Source organism: Penicillium maclennaniae (genome assembly GCF_028827695.1).
Source record: "Penicillium maclennaniae strain IBT 15551 chromosome Unknown utg000003l:1.0-5670915.0:1.0-5674809.0, whole genome shotgun sequence".
NCBI lineage: Eukaryota > Fungi > Ascomycota > Eurotiomycetes > Eurotiales > Aspergillaceae > Penicillium > Penicillium maclennaniae.
This window is the reverse complement of record NW_026623215.1, coordinates 3,168,475-3,192,852: the sequence shown is the minus strand read 5'-3', so window position 1 is coordinate 3,192,852 and position 24,378 is coordinate 3,168,475. Positions and strand designations below refer to the sequence as shown.

The 24,378-nt window shown below is 51.7% G+C and overlaps 8 protein-coding genes across 8 annotated transcripts; 4 read left to right on the top strand and 4 right to left on the bottom strand.

Annotated features, from left to right (window-relative positions):
- Positions 1 to 1,073: 1,073 nt before the first annotated feature.
- Positions 1,074 to 3,781, top strand: N7477_003314 (F-box protein; the record flags this gene model as incomplete). The annotated part of the gene is made up of 3 exons (XM_056964977.1): positions 1,074 to 1,263; positions 1,325 to 1,941; positions 1,967 to 3,781. The coding sequence occupies 3 exons, from the start codon at positions 1,074 to 1,076 to the stop codon at positions 3,779 to 3,781; spliced, it is 2,622 nt and encodes an 873-aa protein (XP_056824930.1).
- A 412-nt stretch (positions 3,782 to 4,193) lies between these two features.
- Positions 4,194 to 4,985, bottom strand: N7477_003313 (40S ribosomal protein eS26; the record flags this gene model as incomplete). The annotated part of the gene is made up of 4 exons (XM_056964976.1): positions 4,194 to 4,299; positions 4,357 to 4,459; positions 4,632 to 4,759; positions 4,963 to 4,985. The coding sequence occupies 4 exons, from the start codon at positions 4,983 to 4,985 to the stop codon at positions 4,194 to 4,196; spliced, it is 360 nt and encodes a 119-aa protein (XP_056824929.1).
- Positions 4,986 to 5,434: 449 nt separating this feature from the next.
- Positions 5,435 to 7,721, top strand: N7477_003312 (CBS and PB1 domain protein; the record flags this gene model as incomplete). The annotated part of the gene is made up of 4 exons (XM_056964975.1): positions 5,435 to 5,728; positions 5,822 to 6,695; positions 6,751 to 6,845; positions 6,900 to 7,721. Coding segments are annotated over 4 exons (2,085 nt in total), but the record flags the coding sequence as incomplete, so codon positions are not given.
- A 602-nt stretch (positions 7,722 to 8,323) lies between these two features.
- Positions 8,324 to 11,901, top strand: N7477_003311 (nuclear import receptor PSE1; the record flags this gene model as incomplete). The annotated part of the gene is made up of 5 exons (XM_056964974.1): positions 8,324 to 8,506; positions 8,632 to 8,854; positions 8,908 to 9,083; positions 9,145 to 11,642; positions 11,694 to 11,901. The coding sequence occupies 5 exons, from the start codon at positions 8,324 to 8,326 to the stop codon at positions 11,899 to 11,901; spliced, it is 3,288 nt and encodes a 1,095-aa protein (XP_056824927.1).
- Positions 11,902 to 12,085: 184 nt separating this feature from the next.
- Positions 12,086 to 13,166, bottom strand: N7477_003310 (uncharacterized protein; the record flags this gene model as incomplete). The annotated part of the gene is made up of 3 exons (XM_056964973.1): positions 12,086 to 12,443; positions 12,509 to 12,881; positions 12,941 to 13,166. The coding sequence occupies 3 exons, from the start codon at positions 13,164 to 13,166 to the stop codon at positions 12,086 to 12,088; spliced, it is 957 nt and encodes a 318-aa protein (XP_056824926.1).
- A 154-nt stretch (positions 13,167 to 13,320) lies between these two features.
- On the bottom strand, positions 13,321 to 14,653 carry N7477_003309 (iron-containing alcohol dehydrogenase; the record flags this gene model as incomplete). Its single annotated transcript, XM_056964972.1, has 3 exons — positions 13,321 to 13,692; positions 13,745 to 14,251; positions 14,306 to 14,653. 3 exons carry the CDS (start codon positions 14,651 to 14,653, stop codon positions 13,321 to 13,323), a joined length of 1,227 nt encoding a protein of 408 aa, XP_056824925.1.
- Positions 14,654 to 17,521: 2,868 nt separating this feature from the next.
- Positions 17,522 to 19,379, top strand: N7477_003308 (CBS domain-containing protein; the record flags this gene model as incomplete). Its single annotated transcript, XM_056964971.1, has 5 exons — positions 17,522 to 17,920; positions 17,982 to 18,454; positions 18,513 to 18,630; positions 18,681 to 18,859; positions 18,914 to 19,379. 5 exons carry the CDS (start codon positions 17,522 to 17,524, stop codon positions 19,377 to 19,379), a joined length of 1,635 nt encoding a protein of 544 aa, XP_056824924.1.
- A 3,537-nt stretch (positions 19,380 to 22,916) lies between these two features.
- N7477_003307 (uncharacterized protein) lies at positions 22,917 to 24,281 on the bottom strand (the record flags this gene model as incomplete). The annotated part of the gene is made up of 1 exon (XM_056964970.1): positions 22,917 to 24,281. The coding sequence occupies one exon, from the start codon at positions 24,279 to 24,281 to the stop codon at positions 22,917 to 22,919; it is 1,365 nt and encodes a 454-aa protein (XP_056824923.1).
- Positions 24,282 to 24,378: the final 97 nt, after the last annotated feature.

Here is a 24,378-nt window from a genome sequence, read left to right as displayed (position 1 = left end):
GGATCTCCCACAGTAAACGGAAACATAGCAACATGCATCATACCGGTGCACCAATATGATCGATAACAGGTCTAAGTTGCTCAAGGGCCCCTAATCCGTGGCACTAGACCCCCTGCGTTCCAGGTCAACGGGACTCAAGGTTGATACCTCCAAAAATTGATGCGGGGACTGGCCCCACCCAGCAGGTTTCACATCCAGTGGGAACTTACAGTTGGAACAATATTGACCTCATTAGATCGCGGGCAAAGTCTACTCACAATAGTGACATGCATTATGTCAAATTAATATCCGACTATACTACGGCCCGAATAAATAGTTTATTATACACGCGCATGATTCGGGAAGCACCCATGAGCTGGGGTATTGAAGATGCCCCAAGACTGGGAAGCCCGGCAGTTACCGGGCCGTGTAGTCAAGCCTAGGAAGTGACGAAAGCGCTTCTTGATCAAACACAGAATTGTGTGGCTCAAAATGGGAGGCCATGAGAGATGTGAGCCATATCGCCCAGTAAGATATTGTTAGAAGAAATATGATTATCTAAGCAAATAAGTGTTATTAGCATTATTGGTCGAGTAGTCTTCGTTTCGACATTATATGCCGGAGAAGTCAGGTCTGATACATCCTGGAACCTCTAGATATGAAATGTTAGTTTAGATTCAGATGCTGTAGCTGCGTATTGATGGGTTTTCCCTCCAAGTATCATGGCAGTGTGACTAGATCAGACGGTTGTTAACACGTTACACATCTATGCGATTTGTGCTAGTTAATCCATGCAATTGCGAATCGATGACATGCAAGCCGACATTACTATCCAATTTTAAAATCAATTTACAGTGTCTATGGAGCATGGCATCAGGTGGAATCTGCCACGAAGCCTTGACATCGTGGCCCCCAAAGCCAAGATGAGTTGCTTTCGCACAGCCTCCGGGACAGCACAGCCTCGTGTTCCCGGCCAGTAATGCGACGCGGTGGTACGGGCTTCCATATGACAAACCCTCACACTTCCCAGTTACGGAGAGCCGTCATAAATGATGGTATCTTCATAGCTGATATCGGCCCTCCCTATCAGTGTCATGGAACTCGTCCCGCCATCCTACGAGTCCGCCACCGACCGAGATGCGTGGGTCATCATCGCCCACTACATCCCATCGAGTGATCTGTGCGCAGCATCCCTAGTCTGTCACCGATGGCACGATCTTTTCATGCCGTTTCTGTGGGGAGATCCTGCCTCACACTTTGGCACGGAAAATGATGCGGTCTATGGTAGAGAGCCATAACAGCTTCGCTTGTACTGTGAATCCCCATACTGACACTGCATCTCTAGTTGCACTCACAAGGTTCCGCAGAACTCTCAAGTATGCCAGGCGTGAGGTGCGGGCGATGACCCATACCCTGCATCTCCCTCCAGCTCTCTCGGAGATTTATGGAGGCCCCCGTCCGGGCTGGCTGAGAGATATATTGGAGTATCTGCCCTGTCTGCAATCCTTGATAGTTTCGAGGCTACCATTCTTCGATCACAATGCTATGTATGCATTGAAGAACCATCAGAGTTCCACGGTGTATAACGTCCGTCTGCTGCTAGCAGATCATGAGCCGAATACGACCTCGGCGGGGTTGGCAGAGACCCTGCTTCGGTTTCCCTTGTTGACATATTTGGATCTTTCGTATACTTCTTCCGCGCGAGATCGAAGTGTCTTATCCGCCTTGTCTCAACTGGAGAATCTCCAAGTGTTAAAGCTACGTGGCATAGCCTTGAAGGATGGCGATGCCGAGTTTCTGGCTAATGCGATCGGGAAACGCGTTCGTTTCTTGGATCTAAGCAAGAATATGCTCACAGATATGGCGGTTCGCTCCCTGTTGCAAGCTTCGTTCATGACTCCGGATCGTTCTCCCCAGCCACGTTCACGGCGTACTGAATCTTCTGCTGAGCTTGCATACCAAGTAACATCTCAAACCCCCCGCAGAGGATTTCATGAAGTCTCCCGACTTGGATGATCGATTCCTCAAGCTTTTGGCCCAGCCGGTCATGAAAAATCACTGGATCGAAGATTTGCCGCGCACTGGTATCACTCATCTATACATCGCAAATAACCAGATCACGGTGGAGGGAGTAGCGAGTCTTCTAGCTTCAGCTCGTCTCCACGCTCTCGATGCTGGCACGGTTCTCAGTGCAGATATGGTTCACAAATCGATATCCTCGAAGCACGGAAACTATCCCGGTGCTGAGAAGCTGGTGCCATTACTGGGTAATGTTGCCGGTGGAAACTTAACCTACTTTCGCGCACATCATGCGGTGCTCACGGCCGAGCCGCCAGCGAAAGATGTGGCATCGAATGCTAGGTTCTTGCCCGAGCTTGCAGCTAGTGAAGTACCGCATGATTTTGAGCTGGACGACTCGCAGCAAGTCCCTCGTAAAGCCGAATTGGATGCTTCGCGGGAAATTCATGAATTACCAGGCGGTGGGAGATCCATCTATGAACTTGCAGATACTTCTATGATAGAATCGTCAAGCACAATAGCAGCTCCCACTCCATCTCGAGAGTTACGAAATACTCACCAAGATGAACCACTCCCTACGGTGCGGCGCGGATCGGTTTTTGCGCCCGAAGTCATTCAGACAAATTCCAGTGGAGACGTCCATTCCATGATATTCAGCCCGACGAGGATAGGGACGTCAAAGTCGCATGCGTTTTCCGAGGGAGGCACTTTACCATCTGCATCGGGGACTTCGGCACACCCCGATACATTTCGTTCGAGCGTCTTCGATTCAAACATACCATGTAGCTCTCCTGTTCCGACGGAAGAAACTCATGCGGAAAAGATCCAGGAACTTCTAGCAAAGCGCCCTCGGAACCAATCTCTTCCTCTCCAGGGTGGGAAAGAAAGCCGGTTTCCCTACCTTCATCCTTGTCATATTCCTCACCTGGAAACCCTTGTTTTGACCGATGTGCCATCACATATTCCACCCAACTCTCCGGTTCTGTACACTCTCACCCGATTCATCACAGCCTGTTCCAACGAAGCATTACTAGCCACCCTTCAGGCCGGCTCAGATTACTCCCTTCCACCGGGACAAGCACGCAAGCATGCCGAGCAACAGCGGTCACGTTCTCTCTTTGGATTACGACGGATAGTCCTTGAAGTTGTGCCCACGGCTGCTTCATCTCGACTCACCACATGGAAACCTGCTAGTCAGCACAACGGCGTGACTAATTCGAGCACTGGTGATCGCGATTCAGAGAACTTATGGGCAGCGGCTTCTAATGACTTCAGCTTCTTTGGCGAGGAAGAATGCGGCATCATGGAGAATGATCCCGGAAAGTACTTCCCCATGGCCGCACTGAATGAGAAAGTGTCTCTTTTACCCTCGGACGACGACTCGACGCAGTCGGGCACAGAGTCTCCGTTGCCAGGCCGTCAGCACTCACGACGTAGTGAGGCATCAACAACCTCGACATCGGGTCCACAGCGACAAGCCGAGGTAAATCAGCACCACTTGGTTCAGGACGTCGATGTTGTGGCAGAACTGGCTGCCTTCCGTCGGAACAAAAAAGCCGAATACGAACAGGCAGTGAGGCGAGAAAGAGGCCGTCGTAGTACGAACGCATCAGGAGTCTCAGGCTTTCTCACGATACCTGGGCCCCATGTCTCGATGGCCCATTTCGTGGAAGGACATTGGAAGGGAGAGGTCAAGATTGTGCGCAATCCTACCCCGAAGGTCCGCAGTGGGATGGTGGATATGTATGGGAACTACTTCGAAAAGGGATATTTATACCCATAATGATAGAGAGCAGAACTAGCCCTATCATCATACATTCTACGTATGTGAGAAACCGCCGTAGACAACTTTTTGAAGAATTTTTTGGTATTTTCTAGCCCGTAATACGGACATCCCCAGACATGCATGCAAGCCACCGACAATTGACTCAAATACATAGCGAGGCACAAGGCGCTTCGAAACTGGAACATCAGAAAGACGGATAGAACAAGAAGATCTCCTGGACGCCCATCATTTCCATGTCACCCACATCAAATGCCGAACAACTGGTGCCCATTTTCGTTCGTTGCAGGGCCATTGTCGGCTGACCCGTCTCATTGATCCGTCAAGAACACCGAAGAAAGGTAAACAAAATAAAAGAATTCATTTCAGACTAGTTCAATTTTATTTTGTCCGTCACGACTGTTCCTCTCCCTTAGTTGGCCTTGCCAGCCTGGGGAGGGGTCAGCTTCTTGCCGTCCTTGTTGTAGCGGATACGGGGAGGGGGAGCGCGGTTGCGGCGGCCCTCGCGGGAGCGGACACTACAAAGAAATTAGTGTTCTGGTCGGGATTATGAATGATGGGCGATAGGTGCGTACCGGACGATCTTGCCGTGAATGGCGCACGAGACGCAGTACTGAAGCTTCAGGTACATCTTGGGAACGGCGTACTCGGCGAAGACGGAGGCATCGGAGATATCACCTGGGAGCCGGGGATGTTAGTTCGCTGCTCTTCGAGATTGATGACGTGTTTCTCGAGGATTTTCCATCTCGGTTCCGTTTCAGTGCGTAGAGATAAATTTTCCCGGTCGTACTTCCACGGTTCCTCCTTGGTTCTGGTGCGAGTTTGTGGGTGGGTGTAACGGGTCACGTACGGATGGCAGCGGACTCAACCATGTTGCGGATGGTGAAACGCTTGATAGCCTTGTCCTTGGGAGTGCAACGGGCGCAGTTGGAGCAGCGCACGGGCTTAACGTGGCCGCGGCCGTTCTTGTTGCGACCGCTAAAGAATCAATCAGCCTCAAATTCCATCTTCGAACAATATTCGATCTCCAGTCCCCATTCTCTCATGTTCCGCAATGCGCTTCGCTTTTCTGGGTCGGTTGTGCGTGTTTCGTGTGAGCATTTCATGGCTTTCGTCGTCATTGCGGAGTTCATGTCGAATGGGAACCTATGTCGCGAATTTGTGGGAGGAAACGATCTTACTTGGATGCCCTCTTCTTGACCATTTTGACGGATTATTCTGTGCAAGGTCAGAGATTCGTTCGAGCGTTTCAATGAAGAATAGGGGGAGGGTAACGTACGGGTGATTTGTCGGGGTGGGTTGTCGAAGCTCGCTCACTCAAAGACACTTCGGGAATGGATGGGGGTCGTTGTGTTGTGGGAAGCCCTAAGCCCTTAAGCGAGACCCACGGGACTTTTCCTCGTGCCTTACTGCCTGTATATTCAGGCAATCATGACGATGAATCTCACGTGATACGACACGGGCTCCCTTGTCCCAATCGAGACTAGCGCCCGGATGGAACCGCGAGAATCATTGGATGACATAAGCGCGTGTTTACGCTCATCCGGGACCGAGAAACACCCCTGTCCGGATCGTCAGTCGACTACCCTTTTTTCCTCCTTTGGCTGGTGAACTCCCTTGCTGCTTTTTTGTTCCAATTTCTCCATACCAGGTCTCATTCTTGTTTGCTCTTCTCCCTTTACTCTCCACTCTATTGAGACATTCCCCTCCATAATATGTCGCATACAGGGACTTTTAGGGGAACGCCCAATAAGACTATCGGGAGACGAGGGCTGCCCGACTTTCGAGTCCCCCGGTGCCGCGTCTCACATCCCTCGACCCCGTCCCGACCGTCCAGAATCTTCCCTCACCAACAACTCTACCCACACCCCGTCCAGCGACGTCGGAACCGGCACCATGAGCGCCGCCAGCAGCAGACAGAGACAGAACCAGTCGAAGCGTGATGAGGTGCGTGATGCCATGAGCTACCTCGAGCAGCACATGTTTCTCTTCGACTTGTCCTCTATTGGGCTTGCCGGCTAACACACCCTATTTTTACAGGCTATTCGCCGCAAGATGGAGGCCGACCTCAACAAAAAGAGGCAGAACCCGAGCAAGGCGAGAGGCTCCCGCAAGGCCCCTCCGGGCACCGTCCTCGCCCTGAAACCCAGCCAGGCTCTTCAAATCAAGCCTTCCATGAGCATCGCCGAGGCAGCGCAGTTGATGGCCGCCAAGCGAGAGGACTGCGTGTTGGTTACCGATGACGATGACCGTATCGCTGGTATCTTCACCGCAAAGGATCTGGCATTCCGTGTTGTCGGTTTGGGCTTGAAGGCCCGCGAGGTTTCGGTCAACGAGATTATGACCAAGAACCCTCTTTGTGCGCGCACCGATACCAGCGCTACTGATGCGCTCGACCTGATGGTCCGAAAGGGCTTCAGACACCTTCCGGTCATGGACGAGAACCAGGACATCTCCGGTGTTTTGGATATCACCAAGTGCTTCTACGATGCTATGGAGAAGCTGGAGCGTGCCTACAGCTCCTCTCGCAAGCTGTACGATGCTTTGGAGGGTGTCCAGACGGAACTTGGCTCCAGTCAGCCCCAGCAAGTCATCCAGTATGTCGAGGCGCTGCGATCCAAGATGTCCGGTCCCACCCTCGAGACCGTCCTCGACGGTATGCCGCCCGTGACCGTGTCGGTCCGTACTTCTGTCAAGGAGGCCGCCGCCATGATGAAGGAGAACCACACCACAGCTTTGCTGGTGCAGGACCAAGGCTCCATCACTGGTATCTTTACCAGCAAGGACATCGTTCTTCGTGTTATTGCCCCTGGTCTCGACCCAGCCACTTGTAGCGTTGTCCGTGTTATGACTCCCCACCCTGATTTCGCCCCGTCCGACATGAGCATTCAGGCTGCTCTGCGGAAGATGCATGGTTAGTTGTTCGCAAAATATCGTTTTAACAGTCTTGATCGCTGACTCGACATCAGATGGTCACTATCTCAACCTCCCCGTCATGAACGAGGGCGGTGAAATTGTTGGCATGGTGGATGTGTTGAAGCTCACCTATGCCACCCTGGAGCAGGTAAGCAAGGTCGACTCCTTGTCCTTTGGGGACGTTCTCTAACTCAAGATATAGATCAATACCATGCAAACCCATGATGATGAAGGTCCCGCTTGGAACAAGTTCTGGCTCTCCATGGACAATGAGTCCGACTCGATGGTTTCTGGCGGCCACAGCCAACAGCCGCATACACCCCACCGCTCCGTCATGAGCCCTGATATCGCCCGGTCAGGCTACGATAACAGCGTTCTTCCCAACGACTCCGCCTCGCACCACGGCGGCGAGGAGCACTCTGAAGTTGCCTCGCAGCACCACCAGTCCCCGGCGGAGGACGCTCCATTCCCCTTCAAGTTCAAGGCTCCCAGTGGTCGTGTGCACCGAGTGAACGTATTGACTGCCGCGGGTGTAACCGATCTTGTCTCGCAGGTCACTGCCAAGCTCGGTGCAGAGCTCGAGGCTGTTGGTGGTGGAGCCATTGTTGAGGAGGGCCGTCTCAGCAACACTGGCTACGCTCTCAGCTACATGGACAACGAGGGCGACACTGTTTCCATTACCACCGACCAAGACATGGTCGATGCGATTAATCTCGCCCGCCGCACCCATCGTGACAAGGTTGATCTCTTTGTTCACGACCCTACCCAGCCTCCTATTCCCGCCACCCTTGAGCCGCAGCCAGTCAAGCCCGCAACTCCCATCATCGAGGAACACAGCAGCCCCATCCCCGAGTCAATTCCCGAAGAGCCCCTGCTGAACAAACCCCGGGCCTTCCCCTCTCGCCCGTCCGAGGAGCAGCTCATCAACGGGGTGCCCAATGACCTGCTTCTCCCTGGAGCGATTGTTACCCTCGCTGCCGTTATTGTTGGTGTGTTCATTCTCAGCCGGCCTAGCGGTCGTTAAACATAAAATTCGCCCATAGACATACCTCCCTCCCTCGTCCGCATTTTGGCCACTGTCTTGTTTTGAGGAGTGCATACCCCTTTTCTAATTATCGATATTCCGAGTCGCTTTCAGATACCGCTGTTCTAGTAATGATCAGTTGCGGCCTTAGTTTAGCCTTCGATGCAAATACATTTTTTTTCTTTATTTCAGCTGTTGTGAAACGTCAAAAAGCATCACACCTTAATCAGGTTACATATGTGGTCGGTCTTCGATCCCCTAGGGCCCGCTGGGCCGTGTGTGTGGCTGGCCCCGGCGCCGAGTAGCTAGGCTCACCCAGTTTAAACCGATGAGAGTAGAAAATTGAGTAGATTTGGGGCACCTTCGCCGAGGTTGTTTCTTCAGAACCAAAACCCGGGCAAAGTGAAGATCGTGGGCGCTATCGCATATCAATTCCCCTAATCATCAATCATCAATCTTTTTTTCCCTTTCTCCCCGCCCCACCAAAAACAAAACTCCTCCTTCCTTCCACCCCTCCAACCCCCACCGAGTTATTGTACCACCCGGGTTCGAACAAACTGGGTTCTTTCTGATATTTGGATCTTGGGGAAAACACATCCATTATGTCCCTCCTACCACCCGAGGTCCACGCACAGCTGTCACAGCTGTTGCGCGCCCTTGGGACCCCCAACAATGCCGTGCGTTCGCAGGCTGAAGATCAGCTGAACAATGAATGGGTCCAGAACAAGCCCGATATCCTCTTGATGGGACTGGCTGAGCAGATAGGTGGTGCCGAAGACACATTAGTGAGTCAACTCTTACTCTAGGGGCTGAAGAGCCGTGCCCGCATCGCTCGTACCTATGTGCTTTCAAAAAAAGCTTCCTCTCATCGTGAAAGAGCTTGATGCTGAGACTTTTACAACGAAAACAGACGCGTGCATTCGCCGCCGTACTTTTCCGAAGAATCGCAACCAAGACCCGCAAGGACCCCGCTACTGGAGAGGCCAAGGAGGTCTTCTTGACCCTGCCCAACGAGCAGCGCGTGGCCATTCGCGAAAAGCTGGTGACCTGTCTTACCTCCGAGTCGGTCACCGATGTGCGCAAGAAGATTGGTGACGCAGTAGCAGAGGTCGCTCGCCAATATACCGATAACGGCACGTCATCTCGGGACTCATATTGGAATTGGTGCTAATAATTTGGTCTTTAGGCGATCAATGGCCAGAGCTCCTCGGAATACTCTTCCAGGCCAGCCAATCGCCCGAGTCTGGTCTGCGCGAGACCGCTTTCCGGGTCTTCACTACAACACCCGGAGTTATTGAGAAGCAGCACGAGGATGCTGTCCTGAGTGTCTTCACCAAGGGCTTCGAAGATGAGAACATCGCCGTATGTAAATCTGGAGTTCAATCTGCTCTCTCACTGGTCCATTCTTGCTGACTTCTTCTAGGTGCGCATTGCCGCTATGGAAGCTTTCGCCGCCATGTTCCGTTCCATTCCCAAGAAGTCTCAGCAGAAGTTCTTCTCGCTCGTGCCATTCCTTCTCAACATCCTTCCACCCCTTAAGGACTCTAGCGAAAGCGACGAGCTGTCTTCGGCATTCCTTGCCCTGATCGAGCTCGCAGAAATCAGCCCGAAGATGTTCAAGGGCTCATTCAATGATTTGGTCAAGTTCAGCATCAGTGTCATTGCGGACAAGGAGCTCAGCGACCAGGTTCGCCAGAACGCCTTGGAATTGATGGCCACTTTTGCCGACTACGCACCTAACATGTGCAAGAAAGAGACTGACTTTGCCCAAGAGATGGTCACTCAGTGCCTCAGTCTTATGACTGATGTTGGTGCTGATGACGACGATGCTGAGGAGTGGAATGCCTCCGAGGATCTCGAGCCCGAAGAGAGCGATCTCAACCACATTGCGGGTGAGCAATGTATGGACCGTCTGGCCAACAAGTTGGGTGGCCAAGCCATCCTTCAGCCCGCCTTCTCTTGGATCCCCCGCATGATGTCTTCTACTGCCTGGCGTGACCGCCACGCTGCTCTGATGGCCATCTCCGCCATCTCTGAGGGCTGCCGTGATTTGATGGTTGGAGAGCTCGACCAGGTCCTTGCCCTGGTCGTTCCCGCTCTCACTGATGCCCACCCTCGTGTGCGTTACGCCGGTTGCAATGCTCTCGGTCAGATGAGTACCGATTTTGCTGGAACCATGCAGGAGAAGTACCACGCCATCGTGCTAAACAACATCATTCCCGTTCTGAGCAACAACGAACCCCGTGTGCAGTCCCACGCCGCTGCAGCTCTGGTCAACTTCTGCGAGGAGGCTGAGCGCAGCATTCTCGAGCCTTATCTTGGCGACCTGTTGAGTCGCCTTCTGGACCTTTTGCGCAGCCCCAAGCGCTACCTGCAGGAGCAGGCTCTCTCCACCATTGCTACTATCGCCGATTCCGCCGAGACCGCTTTCGGGCAATACTACGACACCCTGATGCCGCTTCTTATTAACGTTCTGAAGGAGGAGCAGGGTAAGGAGTACCGTCTGTTGCGTGCCAAGGCTATGGAGTGTGCCACACTGATCGCCCTCGCTGTTGGCAAGGAGAAGATGGGCCAAGATGCCCTCAACCTTGTCCAGATTTTGGGCAATATCCAACAGAACATCACTGATGCGGACGACCCTCAATCACAGTATCTTCTTCACTGTTGGGGCCGCATGTGCCGTGTTCTGGGCCGTGATTTCGTGCCGTACTTGCCCGGTGTCATGCCTCCTCTGCTGACTGTGGCTGCCGCTAAGGCTGACATTCAGCTTCTAGACGATGAGGACCAGATTGAGCAAGTTGAGCAGGATGAGGGCTGGGAATTGGTTCCCCTAAAGGGCAAAGTCATTGGCATCAAGACCAGCGCTTTGGAGGACAAGAACACCGCTATTGAATTGATCACCATTTACGCCCAGATTCTTGAGGCTGCCTTCGAGCCTTACGTGTTGGAGACCATGGAGAAGATTGCCGTTCCCGGTCTTGCATTCTTCTTCCACGACCCCGTCCGCGTTTCCGCCGCCAAGTTGATCCCGCAGCTGCTGAACTCCTACAAGAAGGCCCATGGCGACCAGTCACCCGGCTTCGCTGAGATGTGGAACAAGGTTGCCGAAAAGATTATTGAGGTCTTGAGTGCCGAGCCCACCGTGGATACTCTGGCCGAGATGTACCAATGCTTCTACGAGTCCGTCGAGGTCGTCGGCCGCAACAGCCTCACCCCCCAGCACATGCAGGCCTTCATCGACTCGGCTAAGTCAACCTTGGAGGACTATCAAATGCGCGTGAAGCAGCGGTTGGAGGAGCAGGCTGAGCTGGAGGAGGGCGATGAGGAGAACCTTGATTACGAGTACGCCGTCGAGGATGACCAGAACTTGCTCAGCGACATGAACAAGGCCTTCCACACAATCTTCAAGAATCAGGGTACTTCATTCTTGGTTGCCTGGCAGCAGTTGATACAATTCTACGACAACTTCATCACAAGCCAGGACCCCACCCAGCGTCAATGGGCTCTGTGCATCATGGACGATGTCCTCGAGTTCTGCGGTGAGCAGTCATGGACCTACAAGGACCACATCATGCAGCCTCTGGCTGCTGGTCTCCAGGATCAGAATGCCGCCAACCGCCAGGCCGCCGCCTACGGTGTCGGTGTGGCCGCGCAAAAGGGCGGTGCCGCATGGAGTGACTTCGTTGCTGCCAGTATCCCCAGCCTGTTCCAGGTCACCCAAATTCCTCAAGCCCGTAGCGAAGAGCACGTCTTCGCTACCGAGAACGCCTCTGCTAGTATTGCTAAGATCCTGCACTATAACCCTTCCAAGGTCGAGAACCCCCAAGAAATTGTCGCTACTTGGATCGAGACTCTCCCCATCACCTACGACGAGGAGGCCGCTCCTTACGCCTACTCCTTTATTGCACAGCTGATTGACCAGTAAGTTTCCCTTGCGTCCATTTTCTCCACGTTAATACTGACCCATTCCAGACAAAACCCCGTCATCTTCAGCAAGGCCGACCGTGTCTTTGGCTTCATTGTTCAGGCCCTTGAGGCTGGGACTTTGCAAGGACAAACCGCCGTGCGGGTCGCCGAGTCAACTAAGCGGTTGGTGGCAGCCACCGGCTTGAACGGAGAGCAGATCCTGGCTGGCGTCAACCCAGACAGTCAGGAGCGAGTGCGCAAATTCTTCCAGTAGAATGTTCCATAGCCACATTTCCCTTGATCGGATTATCTATTTCCCTTTTTTTTTCGTTATCATTCCCCTTGGCCTCATGTGAATCCGATGCTAGTGAAGACCAGAAACGTTTCGTTAATTTCAAGTTCCAATATCTACGTACAAATTTTTGTCAACGAGTAAGAAGAGGTTGTAATCGACCTATCTACAGGGAATCAACACGTTTGATCTCATTCGCAACCACCTCCTGTAGGGTCGTCATTTTCGGTTCTCCGATCAGGCCATTGGCACGCTGGTCATACAATGTGCCTCCCTCCGTCCAGATACGGCGCAGCGTGAACACTGTTGCAGCTGGGTTCCCACCTTCCCAGGCCGCAGTTTCCAACTCACGTAGCCGTTCCACAGATGTACGCGAGACATCATCCCAAGGCTTTCCAGTTGTCTGGCGTTCAAATTCAGCCTGGATCTCAGCCGGGGTGGTTGTGAAAGAGTTGACACAGAGAGGGCGGTTCCGAGACTCCGGGGTGGCATGGAGAAGAGTAGCCAGGACAAGGGTTCCCACGCTATTTATTTTATGATCAGCCAAGTCGTTCCTTTTCTTCGGAATTCTCAGAATAGGACAACTCACTCCTTCATCGTCGTCAAACTGACTCTCTCATTGCCTGTCGCTCCTAACAAAACAGCCTTCCGGGCCTTCACATCCCATCCTCCGGCTTCCTCCATACCAGGCACAAAATGCAAGTACATCTCTGCGAACGGTCCGGTCACGACATATGAGTAATCCAAATCTGCGCGCGAAATCTCCTTCTCGAGCACAGCTCGCACCTTGAGCTTCTGCTGGTGAGGCTTCTCCTTTGCAGATGATGGACCGTAGGCGATGTCAGTACCGTATTCTGAGGGCAGGAACCATTTCACACTGGGGCTGGCTGCAGCTAGGCGGATCAATGGAATCTGTTCAGCGAGAGCATTACGGCCGAGAGCTGAGATGACGGTATCAATGCCTGAAGGTGTTTAGTTATGTGTAACTGAAAGATTGTGGAATAGATTTCTTTTTTTTTACCTTCATAGGCGGAGTTGATGGCATTCTCATCGGTAATATCGCCAACAATTACCTCGACATTCTGCTTCTTCAGTATTTCCAGGTCCGCAGCTTTGGTCTTAGCCGTGTGTGGGGAAGTAAAGATGGCAACCCGGCCGAATTGAGATCGCGCGGAGAGGACAGCAGTCAGGATGAACGAGCCAATTTGGCCGGTGGCGCCGAAGATTAAGATATTCTGAGGAGGCATTGTATTATGTTTTATTTGGTGTGAATGTAGAAGAAAAGTAGCATCCGAAGCCGAACGCTTCGGAGATGTAGACAGACGTGGGGGTGCGATGCGGGGCTGCTTAGCAATCGCGCTACAAAGATGAGTCTATCTGATTCTCCCTGAAATTGCTTCCTTATACCACCATCTCCAGGATCTCTAATACCTGCTCCTTCTCCTTGAGCGGGACAGGATTGGTCTGACACCACCGGTCATGCAAACTGTGCGCAGCCAACGCGTCCAGCTTGTCGCGGCCCACCTTGACGTCACTCAAAGACCGAGGCATACCGATTTCGCGGATGACGGCATCGAGGATGTCGCCCAAGTCTGCGGTCTCGCTGTTAACATTGCGGGCGCGTAGAACCTCTGAGACCACCGGGTCTTGTATGAGGAACTCGCGTACACGCGCTTGGCGATCGCGGTTGGAGTTGTATTTGGCGTTAAATTTGCATACGGCGGGCAGGAGTATGCAGCTTGTTTCGCCATGTCCGACACCCAAGGGACCAAGCTGCAGAGGTCAATTAGCTTAAAGATAAATGATGAATATGAAATGCACATACTTGATGTCCAATTCCATGACTAGCTCCCAATTCCACGGAACCACTCGTGCAAGCTGCCATCGCGTCCACTGACCCCAATTGACATTGCAAGTGTGCGTCGCGATCTGCACGGTTCTTCTTACAGTTCAATAGACCAGGAACCAGCAAACCTAGCGCGTTCTGTGCGAGTCTGTCTGACTCTGGTGTTGTGCCGACAATAGCGCACAGTGTCTCGACACAGTGGTCAACAGCGCGCACGCCTGTGCTGAGCCATATGTGGTCGGGCGTAGACTCTGCCAACTCCGGGTCGAGAATGATCAACTCGGGACCCCGCAAAGGTGCCTGGAAGCTGTACTTGCGGCGAGAGCGGTCCTCAGTACCACCCGCAAAGTTGGAGTACTCGCCGGCAGAAAGAGAAGTCGGGACCGAAATGATGGGTACAGTGGGTGCTTTGATCTCTGCGCGCTTGTTGGGCCCTTGGGCAAGGGTCTCAAGATCGTCTGGAGTCCGGACATCGTTTGCGAGAGCCTATATAGTGTCAATGAACAGCACATGAAGTGCCTTGAACTGTAGAGTTGGTACCAGTGCAATAATCTTCGCCCCATCGGTCAAACTGCCCGCTCCCAGCGTCAATAGCAGATCGGCCTGCACGTTGCGGGCCTCCTCGACGATCTCTAGGACCTCGGACCACAGTGTGTGGCTCTGCATGCCAATTCGGCGACCGACTATCTTGTCAGACCCCATCGCACTCGTCAAACGGTCAAGTGAGTCGGTGTTGCGGGCCAGGGATCCCGAGCAAATCACGTAGACGCGCGAAGCGTTGAATGTCTCGGTAACATGGCGGGCGGCGGCAGCGGGAAAGGCGATACCGTAGGAGAGGAGAGGGCGCTCGCGGCCGGCGAAGGCGGGACGGACTGTTTCTTGGGCCATTATGACGGTAAAAATTGATGCAAAAAGGATAGACATCGAGGTTCGCGAAGACTATAAAGCTTAACCTTCTCCATGTGGGATGTGGGGCCATGTGGGTTCGCTCTTTCCGTCTTTTGAGTCTTATCGCCTGAACATGGAGATGATTTATATACCCCTGTGAAGGCGTTCATGCCTGATTTCCGCAGGTACATGTTGCTTGGAGTCTACACAGACATATATACTGAAGGCAAGGGCCCTATGCAAAGCAAAATGATGATAATTATTGGCCAGCGTGCTCTTGATATTGATAGAACCTTTGCCATGTTTTTTCCCTCCGCACACCTCTTCAAGGCTCTATTCAGCACATCAAGGACGATGTTGGTCTGGAACCTATTTCGTTTCTCAGGATTTTAGGAAGTCTCATCATCATCTCCTGGACCCTAGGTATATTCCACTTTAGCTCAAGTGAGATAGAATGATTATGAAACTAATCATACGACCATGATCACCTCATCAAGGACGGTTTTGATAGATTCTTGGTCTTCTTCAATCGTCTCGCAAATGTGGTTGACATTCACATTGAAGGATTGGCGCCGGCTCAAATTCGATATGAAGATACATTGGTGTTGATAAGGTAGCCTCTGGCCTCAGTCTATTACAGTGAACGGAGAGCGTCGCAGATGAAGGCGCAGTAGCGGACGCAAAGTTCTTTGAAGCTGTACAATCTGCTGGATCGCTGAAACAAGGGGTGTAGGGCTACGCAAAGCAATTCCTGAGGCCCTGAGGTTTCAGGAGCCGGACGTACATTGTCGCGAAGCAATGAAGAGAGATGGGATCCATACCAGATGGGCTTGGATTTTGGTTTGAGGATTGAGTTAATTGACAAGAGTAACGATGAACGAGTGAGGAGGAGACTGGGGATAGTGGACATGATTTCGAAACGGGTTACTCGGTGTGTCTTTCGAGACAATGCAGTGAGTACCCTGAACTACCATCTTACTCGTTCTTCTCCTTTTCCTCCTCCTGAAGCCGCGTATTTCACTCTGATGTTTTTTTTCGCTCTCCACGATACTGGTTACGCTGACCATGGACCTGTTGCACCTCTGTGAAGAAATACCCCCATGAACTAATTGTCTTCTCCACCCACGTTGGAGGTGGATACACCATAAGTGGTATCAAACTTGACTACTTTTCTTGTCGGCAGCCAATAGCCAAGCTTTAGCTCTTCTCTTGATCTGAACAGCAGCGTGGAATACTGTCCTTGAGGTTTTGTATGAAACCACCACTTGTCGAAAAAGATTGCACGTTTCCGTCTGGCGCACTGTCACACCTTTCAGGCACCGATCTTATCACGGAAAGAATTCAGAAGTTCTGGAAGCTCATATGCAGTATTTGCCTTGGTATACATTTTCATGTGGAATGCAGTCATCACGGGAATATATGAGTGAATAAAAAGAAATTCTCGAGGTAAATGATTCGGTAAGTAGACTCATGGAGAGATCAAATAATAGAGAGTATTACGCGAAGAGACGACTATCTGTCTAAACCGATTCTGCATTGCATACAATGCACTTATGTCTGGTGTTAAAGAGAGGGAATCTGATATGTAGGCTGAGGATATCTTATGCCTTTGTGGATTGATATGTTGACTTGGTAAAGGAGCCTGGGAGTTCGCTTCTAATCTTCTAACATGTTGAGGGCTATAGCTTTCCTTCTTTTGTACACAAGTCATGTAACGCACAGCAGGAATGGCTTCGCTCTCTAGCTTCATTACAGCTCAACTAATTGTATATCGATGGTATTCCAGAGAAGAAGGAATGGATAAATGCAAAATCTTCATTCAATCCGCGTAAACCGATATCTTTGTGAAGACACCCGATGCCTCACTATCATTCAGTGGGGTGGGCGTACCTTTTAACTCCGAAGTCGCGCGTCTTAATGGGAGATTTGAAGCCTATGAACATAATCCAAAAACTCGACCAAGTCTCCACAACAGCCCGGGTGGTCTAGTGGTATGATTCGCGCTTAGGGTTCGACCTAAGCACTCCTGCGCGAGGTCCCGCGTTCGATCCGCGGCTCGGGCCTGTAACATTTTTGCCAATTGAAATTTCTCAATGGCATTTTTTGGTTGGCGAACTATGCACGGAATCCTTTGATGTGGGTCACGTGATAGGGTCGGAGCGATCTATGCCCCAGGGAGATTTGAATGGACGGTAATCTGATATCAAAGTTATACCAAAGGAAGTCAAGGTGATGATCCTCTGACCTCATAGGTCTGATAGAATGTTCTCTGTGCTCGAAATTGAAACTTAATTTACTGTTCTTGTACCGGAGGGCTCTATCTGGCGTTCTGGCGTTCTGGCTCTCGATAGGGTTGTCTTGAGCTTTCAACTCATTCTTCAGGACACCATTAGTCGGTCTTCCATATCATTCGCAACCGATTATATGTTTCACAATCACTCGTCGTATCGACTGATATTTTGGTTGAGTTTCTTGTTGCAAGTTAAAATGAATTTTCAATGTATACCTACCATATGCCAGCAGTGACATATATCGGCTAGTCCCACAGTAGTCACAACAACTATTTACCACCACGCATCGCTAAGCGCCGTGACGCAGAAAGCGGCAGACCTTATTCTTGAAAAAGAGAGATAAGTCACAATGAATCTAATAATAATTCAACATATCAGCCATTGTCAGCAATTTGCTGCACCAATCTTCCCAAGTGCGGCCTGAGGCATAAAGTGACATAAGCCGATATGATGTCAAGAAACACGCGATCGCTGATTGGTGGTAGGCTCAACCCCGCGCCATCACCTGATACTCAAGTGCTCCCTGGACTCCTCTCTACTTCTACATAGTTTAGCCTAAGAGCTGTTCTTAATTGAAATGTCGGATACTCACCTTCCAAGGAAAGACTCTGACACTTCCCTCAACTCTGCTGCAAACCCCAACGATGGCTCCGGAATCGCCTCACCCAGAAGCAGTACAGAATCTCGTCCGTCCACACTCCAACACCGTCCGTCGCATCTGCCTCCAGCAAATCTTCCACACCGCCAGAGCCTGAGCGAGACGTTGCGCGGTCCTCCAGGATCTCCTCGCACTCGTCGACAACCATCCCTGAACCAGGCCGCTCTCCAAAGCTTGATCGATAACCCCCCGCCTCCCAAGACTGTGGACTCGGCTTTCGTCGGTCGTGACTGGCGAGAGATCTCTATTGGGGAACTCGTTAGTCCGCAAGATTTACAATTCGTTGAATTAGACACAGGGATCGAAGAGGCAACGACTGTGAGAGCCTCCGAATCCATGCGCTAGCGCATTGAGATCTAATATCTTCTTTCCTTTTCAGATACTGATTGACTCCGGTGTCCCGGTACTACTAATTCGCGAGTCTCCCGAGCAAAAATCCGTTGTTGCTACATTTGATTACTCCGATCTCAACACCTACCTTCTTCTCGCTGCTGGATTGACCGTCCCAGCAGAGGAACATCGCGCGTCGTATGATGAGCTTGCCAAGAAAGCTCGCGAGGGGACAAAGATCCCCCTCAAAGATGTCAAGGGGTTGGGTATGGAAAAGGAGCCATTGGTAACCATGCCAGCTACAGCGAATGTTATGGCCGCCGTCGAGACATTTGGCGGCGGGATTCACCGCGTGGTTGTGACCAAAGATGCCCATGATAACGAGGTGGTTGGCACTTTCAGTCAATTCCGACTCGTCAAGTTCTTGTGGGAAAACGGACGTAGCTTCCCAATTATTGATGAGCTATATCCACAAGCCCTGAGTGCACTGCAGCTCGGATCGCAGAGTGTGATATCTATCAAGTGAGTTTTGGCAGTCCCCCAGTTGTACATTGTTCCGGTGTTTAATATAGATCGGCAGTGGCGACAAGCCTCTTAGCGAAGCGCTCCAGATTATGAACAGCGAGGGGATCACTTCAGTTGTTGTTGTGGATAACCACATGAACGTGATTGGGAATATCTCTACTACAGATGTTAAGGTATATCAGGCGCAAGCTCCCCCAAGATGCTCGCGCTAATTACTGCCCAGCTCCTGACTCGGTCCTCATCATTGCCTCTTCTTCAAAATACCTGCACACATTTCATCTCCGTGATCTTGTCCACCCGCGGCTTGATCGAAGGCAAAGATTCCTTCCCCGTTTTCCATGTGCATCCGACCTCCACACTAGCCCATACTGTGGCAAAGATCGTCGCGACCCGATCGCACCGGTAAGATGGGCATCATAACTACATTTCTTCAGGATAATTACTGACATGGGCCAGGCTCTGGGTGACTGATCCGCTATCCCCATCGTCATCCGGACCTCCAACTCCTTCGCACTCGACTCCACACATTTCTTTTGCGACACCGAACCCGGTCGCGTCTCCGCCACCGTCTCCTCTTTCTCAGCCTACGACCTCTATCCAGCTTGCTGACCATGCTACGCCGCACCTTCCAACACCGACCCAGCCTTTGTCCGGCAATGGCCTGTTCTCTCACTCGAGCGGAGTTGCCCCTCCTCTTGCTCCTTCCATCCCCGCCTCTTCTCTACCCGGTGCTCGGCTGTCAGGACGCCTCGTCGGTGTCGTTAGCTTGACGGATATCCTCAATGTGCATGCCCGTGCCACCGGGCTCAGTCCTGCCGACCCGGCCGAGTCTCGACGCCGACGACGCAGCAGCTCCTCAAGCATGAACTTCCGCCGCAGTGGCGAGGCTGGCCGCGAGCTATACAGCCGAGGCGGCATGTAAAGCCATCGTCACACAACATGGTCGCTGTGCAGCTGACAACAGGCGAGATGTTCGAAACCAAACACCAACAACAATCCATACATCGGCATAGAAGGCCAGCCCCACTCATTTCTTGCACAGTATCACGCATCCTCATTGCCATGATTTCCCGGCGTTGCTTTGATAATTTCGGTGTTTTATTTTTATTTTTATTTTTATTTTTTGGTCCATAGGCTCTGGACTGGAGGACATTTGGTATATATTAGTTTCGGCGATGCCGATTCTCAGGACTACAAATCAGACGGATACTTATTTCCTGAGTTGATCCCCCCGTGTGTGAATACGCTGCATCCGTAGTACCGGGTTTCCTATTTGTCACCTTTCTCTTGGACGTTGCGAATTCCCCCAACGTTTGACCATCATACGATCGGTGGCTTGACAGGGCTCCACCGATCGACCCACCGATCTCGCGCGCATCAGATCTCCCGAGGGTTCTCCGCCATCTGCCGGGAGTGGGACACGGATGTGATCCAGTTGGTCGAGAGTCTAACATCAATCATGTCGGACGTAACGGGCTTTGGAGATGCCTTCAATCTTGAGACGCCTGTCACGATAGCTCCTCAACCTTGGAACTCAACCGGGTGAATGTATTCTCCCCGCCCCAATCACGACCCTGTTACTTGTCCGCCGCCCCGCGTGACCTGTTTTTTTTTTTTTTTCTTTTCCCGTTTCGCGTGAAAACTAGATTCTGTTTCCCACAGCCGTTGTCCTGCCTCTTCCATGGGAAAAGGCGCACAGTTGTTCTTCGCTCGGACGGTTCAATCCGACAAACCTAAAGTCAGGCAGATGACCCTCCGCACCTGACCCGGCCTTGGACACACAGGGACAATTCCAAGTGGCGTCCATTCAAGGTCCTCTGGAAGGACTTCGCCGGATCAGGTATTCGGGGCTCACTTGATTTCTTTTTGGCTGTTATCTCTCGGCGTGAGGCGAGTTCGATCAGAGCTGGGATAGCGTGCAAACCGTGACTTGTGTCTCTTGGGATCACGCCATGATCACGAGTTGATTTCCACAGTTCGGCCCGATACCCCAATGGAGGCATAATTACCGAATCGAAAAACCAAAGCAGGATGGATATACCAGATAGTACCCCCATTCCTCTGCCTGAGTGGACAGCAACACTTCAGCCACAGCGAAATAGCAGAGAAACATCTTGAGATATCCGAAAGCCACAATCAGCAGTGTTGGATCCACCAATCTAGCCCGGTCTCTAGCCTCGCATCTCCACCGCAACCAGGTCGAATGGCCCTACTAAGGAGTCCACCAAGCAGAATCTCCTCCCCCCCTTGGCCTGGGCTTTATGATTGGCCTGATTGCACTCGATAGCCAAGTTCTCGATTTGGAATATCGACCTCCCCCGGGGATCGCGAGAGAGGACCCTTGATGGGAGCATTGTATGTCTGAATTCCTTGAATCAGGACTGACCATGACGTTAGGTCCCCCAATGACTTCTATTTACATCATGCTGATGGAGACCATCGGTAAACCCCCGTCTGTGGCTTCAGATAGTCACGCCTGTAGGTGAAACAAGCATTGGGGATCATCTACCAGGATCAATAATCAAATTAGAGAAAGAAAAACAATGGTAACGGAGTACCTGCAGCGTGCAGAACTGCTTATTTGCTAAGACCGCTCCAGGCCCGCCTCACACTATCCTATCATGCCACCATTTTCCCCCTATCCCCACCATTGACCAGAGCTTTGTCCTCTAGCAATCTAGGAAGGTCCAGCGTATCTAAGCATAGAAACCCCCCCCCCCCCCACCCCCAAAGATCGAGTTCAATGGATGGGGGACCCAAGACAGGCAATGGCACGGCACCAATGGACAAGCTGCAAACGTGCACGGGGTCGCGATGACAAAATAGCAAAACCATGGAACCGATCGAGGTCCCACAGAATTCCCAAGCATCGACCGAATTAGTTCAAGTTGAACCGTTAGTGCCGTGGATCGACTTGTCCTGATCCGGACGGTGGTCTGTGCGGAATGCTGCAACCTTAACCCCGCAAATTGCATCGTGCTGATTTGCTTACTTCTGAAATGAAACCGAAATCAGCTCTGTATATTCCCTAGAAGAAAGATAAACCAAGAATTCCCATAAAATAGTTTCTTGTGATAGTAGACCATACATCGACCAAAGGGGCCTAGGAATTTTTATTTTTTAGAAAAACAACAAAAAAAAAAAACGGGGATATCACGCGTCTAGAAAGGTAGCGAACCCCACTTCATACCTTCCCTGCAGATCACGAATCAAAACCCGACCCAGATCCAGTATTTCGGGAACGCCTCATTCCCAACCGCAAGGCACCCCGAAACAGTATGCAGCTCTGACCTCACCCTCTAGCGCCATCCAATTCTCTCCACTAGAGTGATGATTTCCAAGTTATAGAATACGAGCGGGGGATTTAAACTCCCAGTCGCTGAATAGGACTGGTGGTGAGAAATCCCGCCCAGAAGACATTCGTCCATAATTGAGGAGGGGAGGAGGGGGTTGATATGAGGGATTTAGGCGACCAGTCCACCATTGAGAGAAGTCGATTAGCCGAGCTGGACAGGAAAAAAAGGAACCTGCCATCCAGTTTCTAGCCCTCTGAGCTCACATCGCAGTGGAGTTTGTGATGTCAGGGGGTCGGCGGGTTTTGAAAGACTCTATGTTTCTCTTTTCTTTTCTTTTCTTTTCTGTTCTTTTCCGTTTTTTTTTGTCTTTTCTTTTCGCCTTATTTTATCATTGAGTGTATGGTCCTCCATGGTTAGTGCGTGCCCTTCGCGTGTGTGACACGAGTTTGAGTTCCGGGTTGAGCTTGATCCCAAGGTGGGTATTGATTGGGAGCTAGGAGCTATGTAAGTCTGGACCGGATGTAAGCGAGAGCTTCTTTGCATCTTGCAGCTATAGCTAGCACGGCCCGTAGACTAGCTAAACCTGGGACTGGGACTGGGACTGGGCTTTGGATTGGGTGAGGGGAGCTCGAAGGGAGGAGACTTAAGGGCCGGATTAGGAAGCGAAATTGTTTGCGGCTGAATGCAACGATGGACTGTGCGAGGACCTGAAAATCCTGTCCTCGAAAAGTATTTCTTAAGGCACTGAGTAGTGAAGTGGGCTATTGGAATGGACCGTAGCTTTGTGCTTTGATTTTGTATTTGATTGGTTATTTTCATCTTCTCGTGACTGTGGAAACGTACATAGCAAACATGGGCGCGTTGAGATCCATGGTACATGGCTTGTACTCTTGTCCCATCAGAAAGAAGAAAAAAAAAGAAGAAAAATACACGTCCGCAACGCCTTTGGTCATCCAAATCCGCCGGTAAGTGATTAAGGAAAGTTCGAGATAAATCGGGGGGAGAAGGGGGAAAAAGGGTATGGTACAGGGAGCAATGTACAAAGCCAAAGCATCATATACAGTAAAAAAACGGGGTAGATTCTTTCCCCAGGGAATCAAGAATTGGAAAAAAAAAAAGAGGACGGTGAATGAATAACGAAAAAGTCACAAAGAAGCACTGGATCAGCAGGATACAGAGCCATATTCATCAAGGTGAACAAAATCGTCAAACCCGTTAAAATCCCGCTCCTGCAGGGACGAGTTGCCTAAGCCCAACGCAAACTGGCTGAACTCGTTGTAGTCCGGATCCAGTTCTTCATGGGACACCATGAGACCGTCACCTTCAGGCTTATATGAGAGATCTGCCTGAACAGTTCCGATGGCAGTTGGCGAAAGGGGTGTGTTAGGGGTAGGGCAGAAATCCGGTGTAGACTGAGTCTCGGCAGAAAAGGTCTCGACCTTGGGTGAGCTATTGCCAGAGGGTACCATTTGCGCCAGATGAGTACCCTGCGTGAGCAGATTCAAATGGTGAATATTGTTGCTGGGCTGCGACTTTCCACGCGAGTGGCCGCCGCCACTGGGACCGGAAATGGACGCGGCGGGAGCGGGCTGAGGAGCTATGTGCTGCACGGGAAGTTCCGGCGCCGAAGCCATACGATCTCTGAACTGGCGCATCTGAACGGCGGCTGCGGCGTCCGTCGGCATTTGCGCCTGTTGCATCATCTGCTGCTGCCACATGTGCACCGCGGAGGCATCGGTGGGGGTCTGGCTTGGGGTAGGGATTTGCTGTTGCATGGCCCAGGACGGCGTCATCTGGTTCGCCCAGTTGGGTCCCGGGGTCTGCCTCTGGGTCACATACGCCGGGATTTGTGCCGTAGGTGCGGAAGTCATCATGCCTGAGTAGGCCGAGGAGGCATCGGAGCCGTCGATGCATTGCATGTAGGACTGGGTGTGGGGGTCGAAATGGGCGGTCGGGGACATGACATATGCCTCGGTGGCTGTGGTCATCGGGCTACTCAGTGAGCCTGTATCCATTCCTTGTGGGAACGGAGTTCGCAAGTTGGATAGGTCCAAGCTCATCTTCCGTGAGTTGCCGCTATCGATGGAGGCGCGCGGGGCCAAGCTGGAGCGACGACTGGCAATTGACGAGGCGGACGAGCTGTTGGCCCGGGCTGCAAAGGCAGCAAGTAGATGGCGATGGAATTGCTCCTCGATCTGCATATTTTGGGCTTGCAACATGCGAATTCGTTTCTCTTGATATCGCTCGTCGACTTCTTCATACATGGCTTCCTTCTCGACAATGTCCTTGGTGATATGGAAGGCCTTGCCGGTACGCTTCTTGTGAAGCATCGAGGCCCGATTGGCAGATTCCAGCCGAGCATCTAAGCTGCGGTCTTTGCGGCGCGAAGCCGCAATGAAGGCTCTGTACAGGGGAAGATTAGTTTTCTGTTTAACAACCCAAGGCAATCCAAGGACCTTACCGCTCCTGATTCTCCTCCCGAGACCGGGGATAGGCGAGATGTCCTGATCTAGATCGGGAGATCCCATAATTGAGTAATGCACTTCACGTCAGAGCATGAAACATAAGATCAGAGCCAGCAGGGGAAAGGGATAGGGAGTGGGAGAAGAGGGGCATACTAAATAC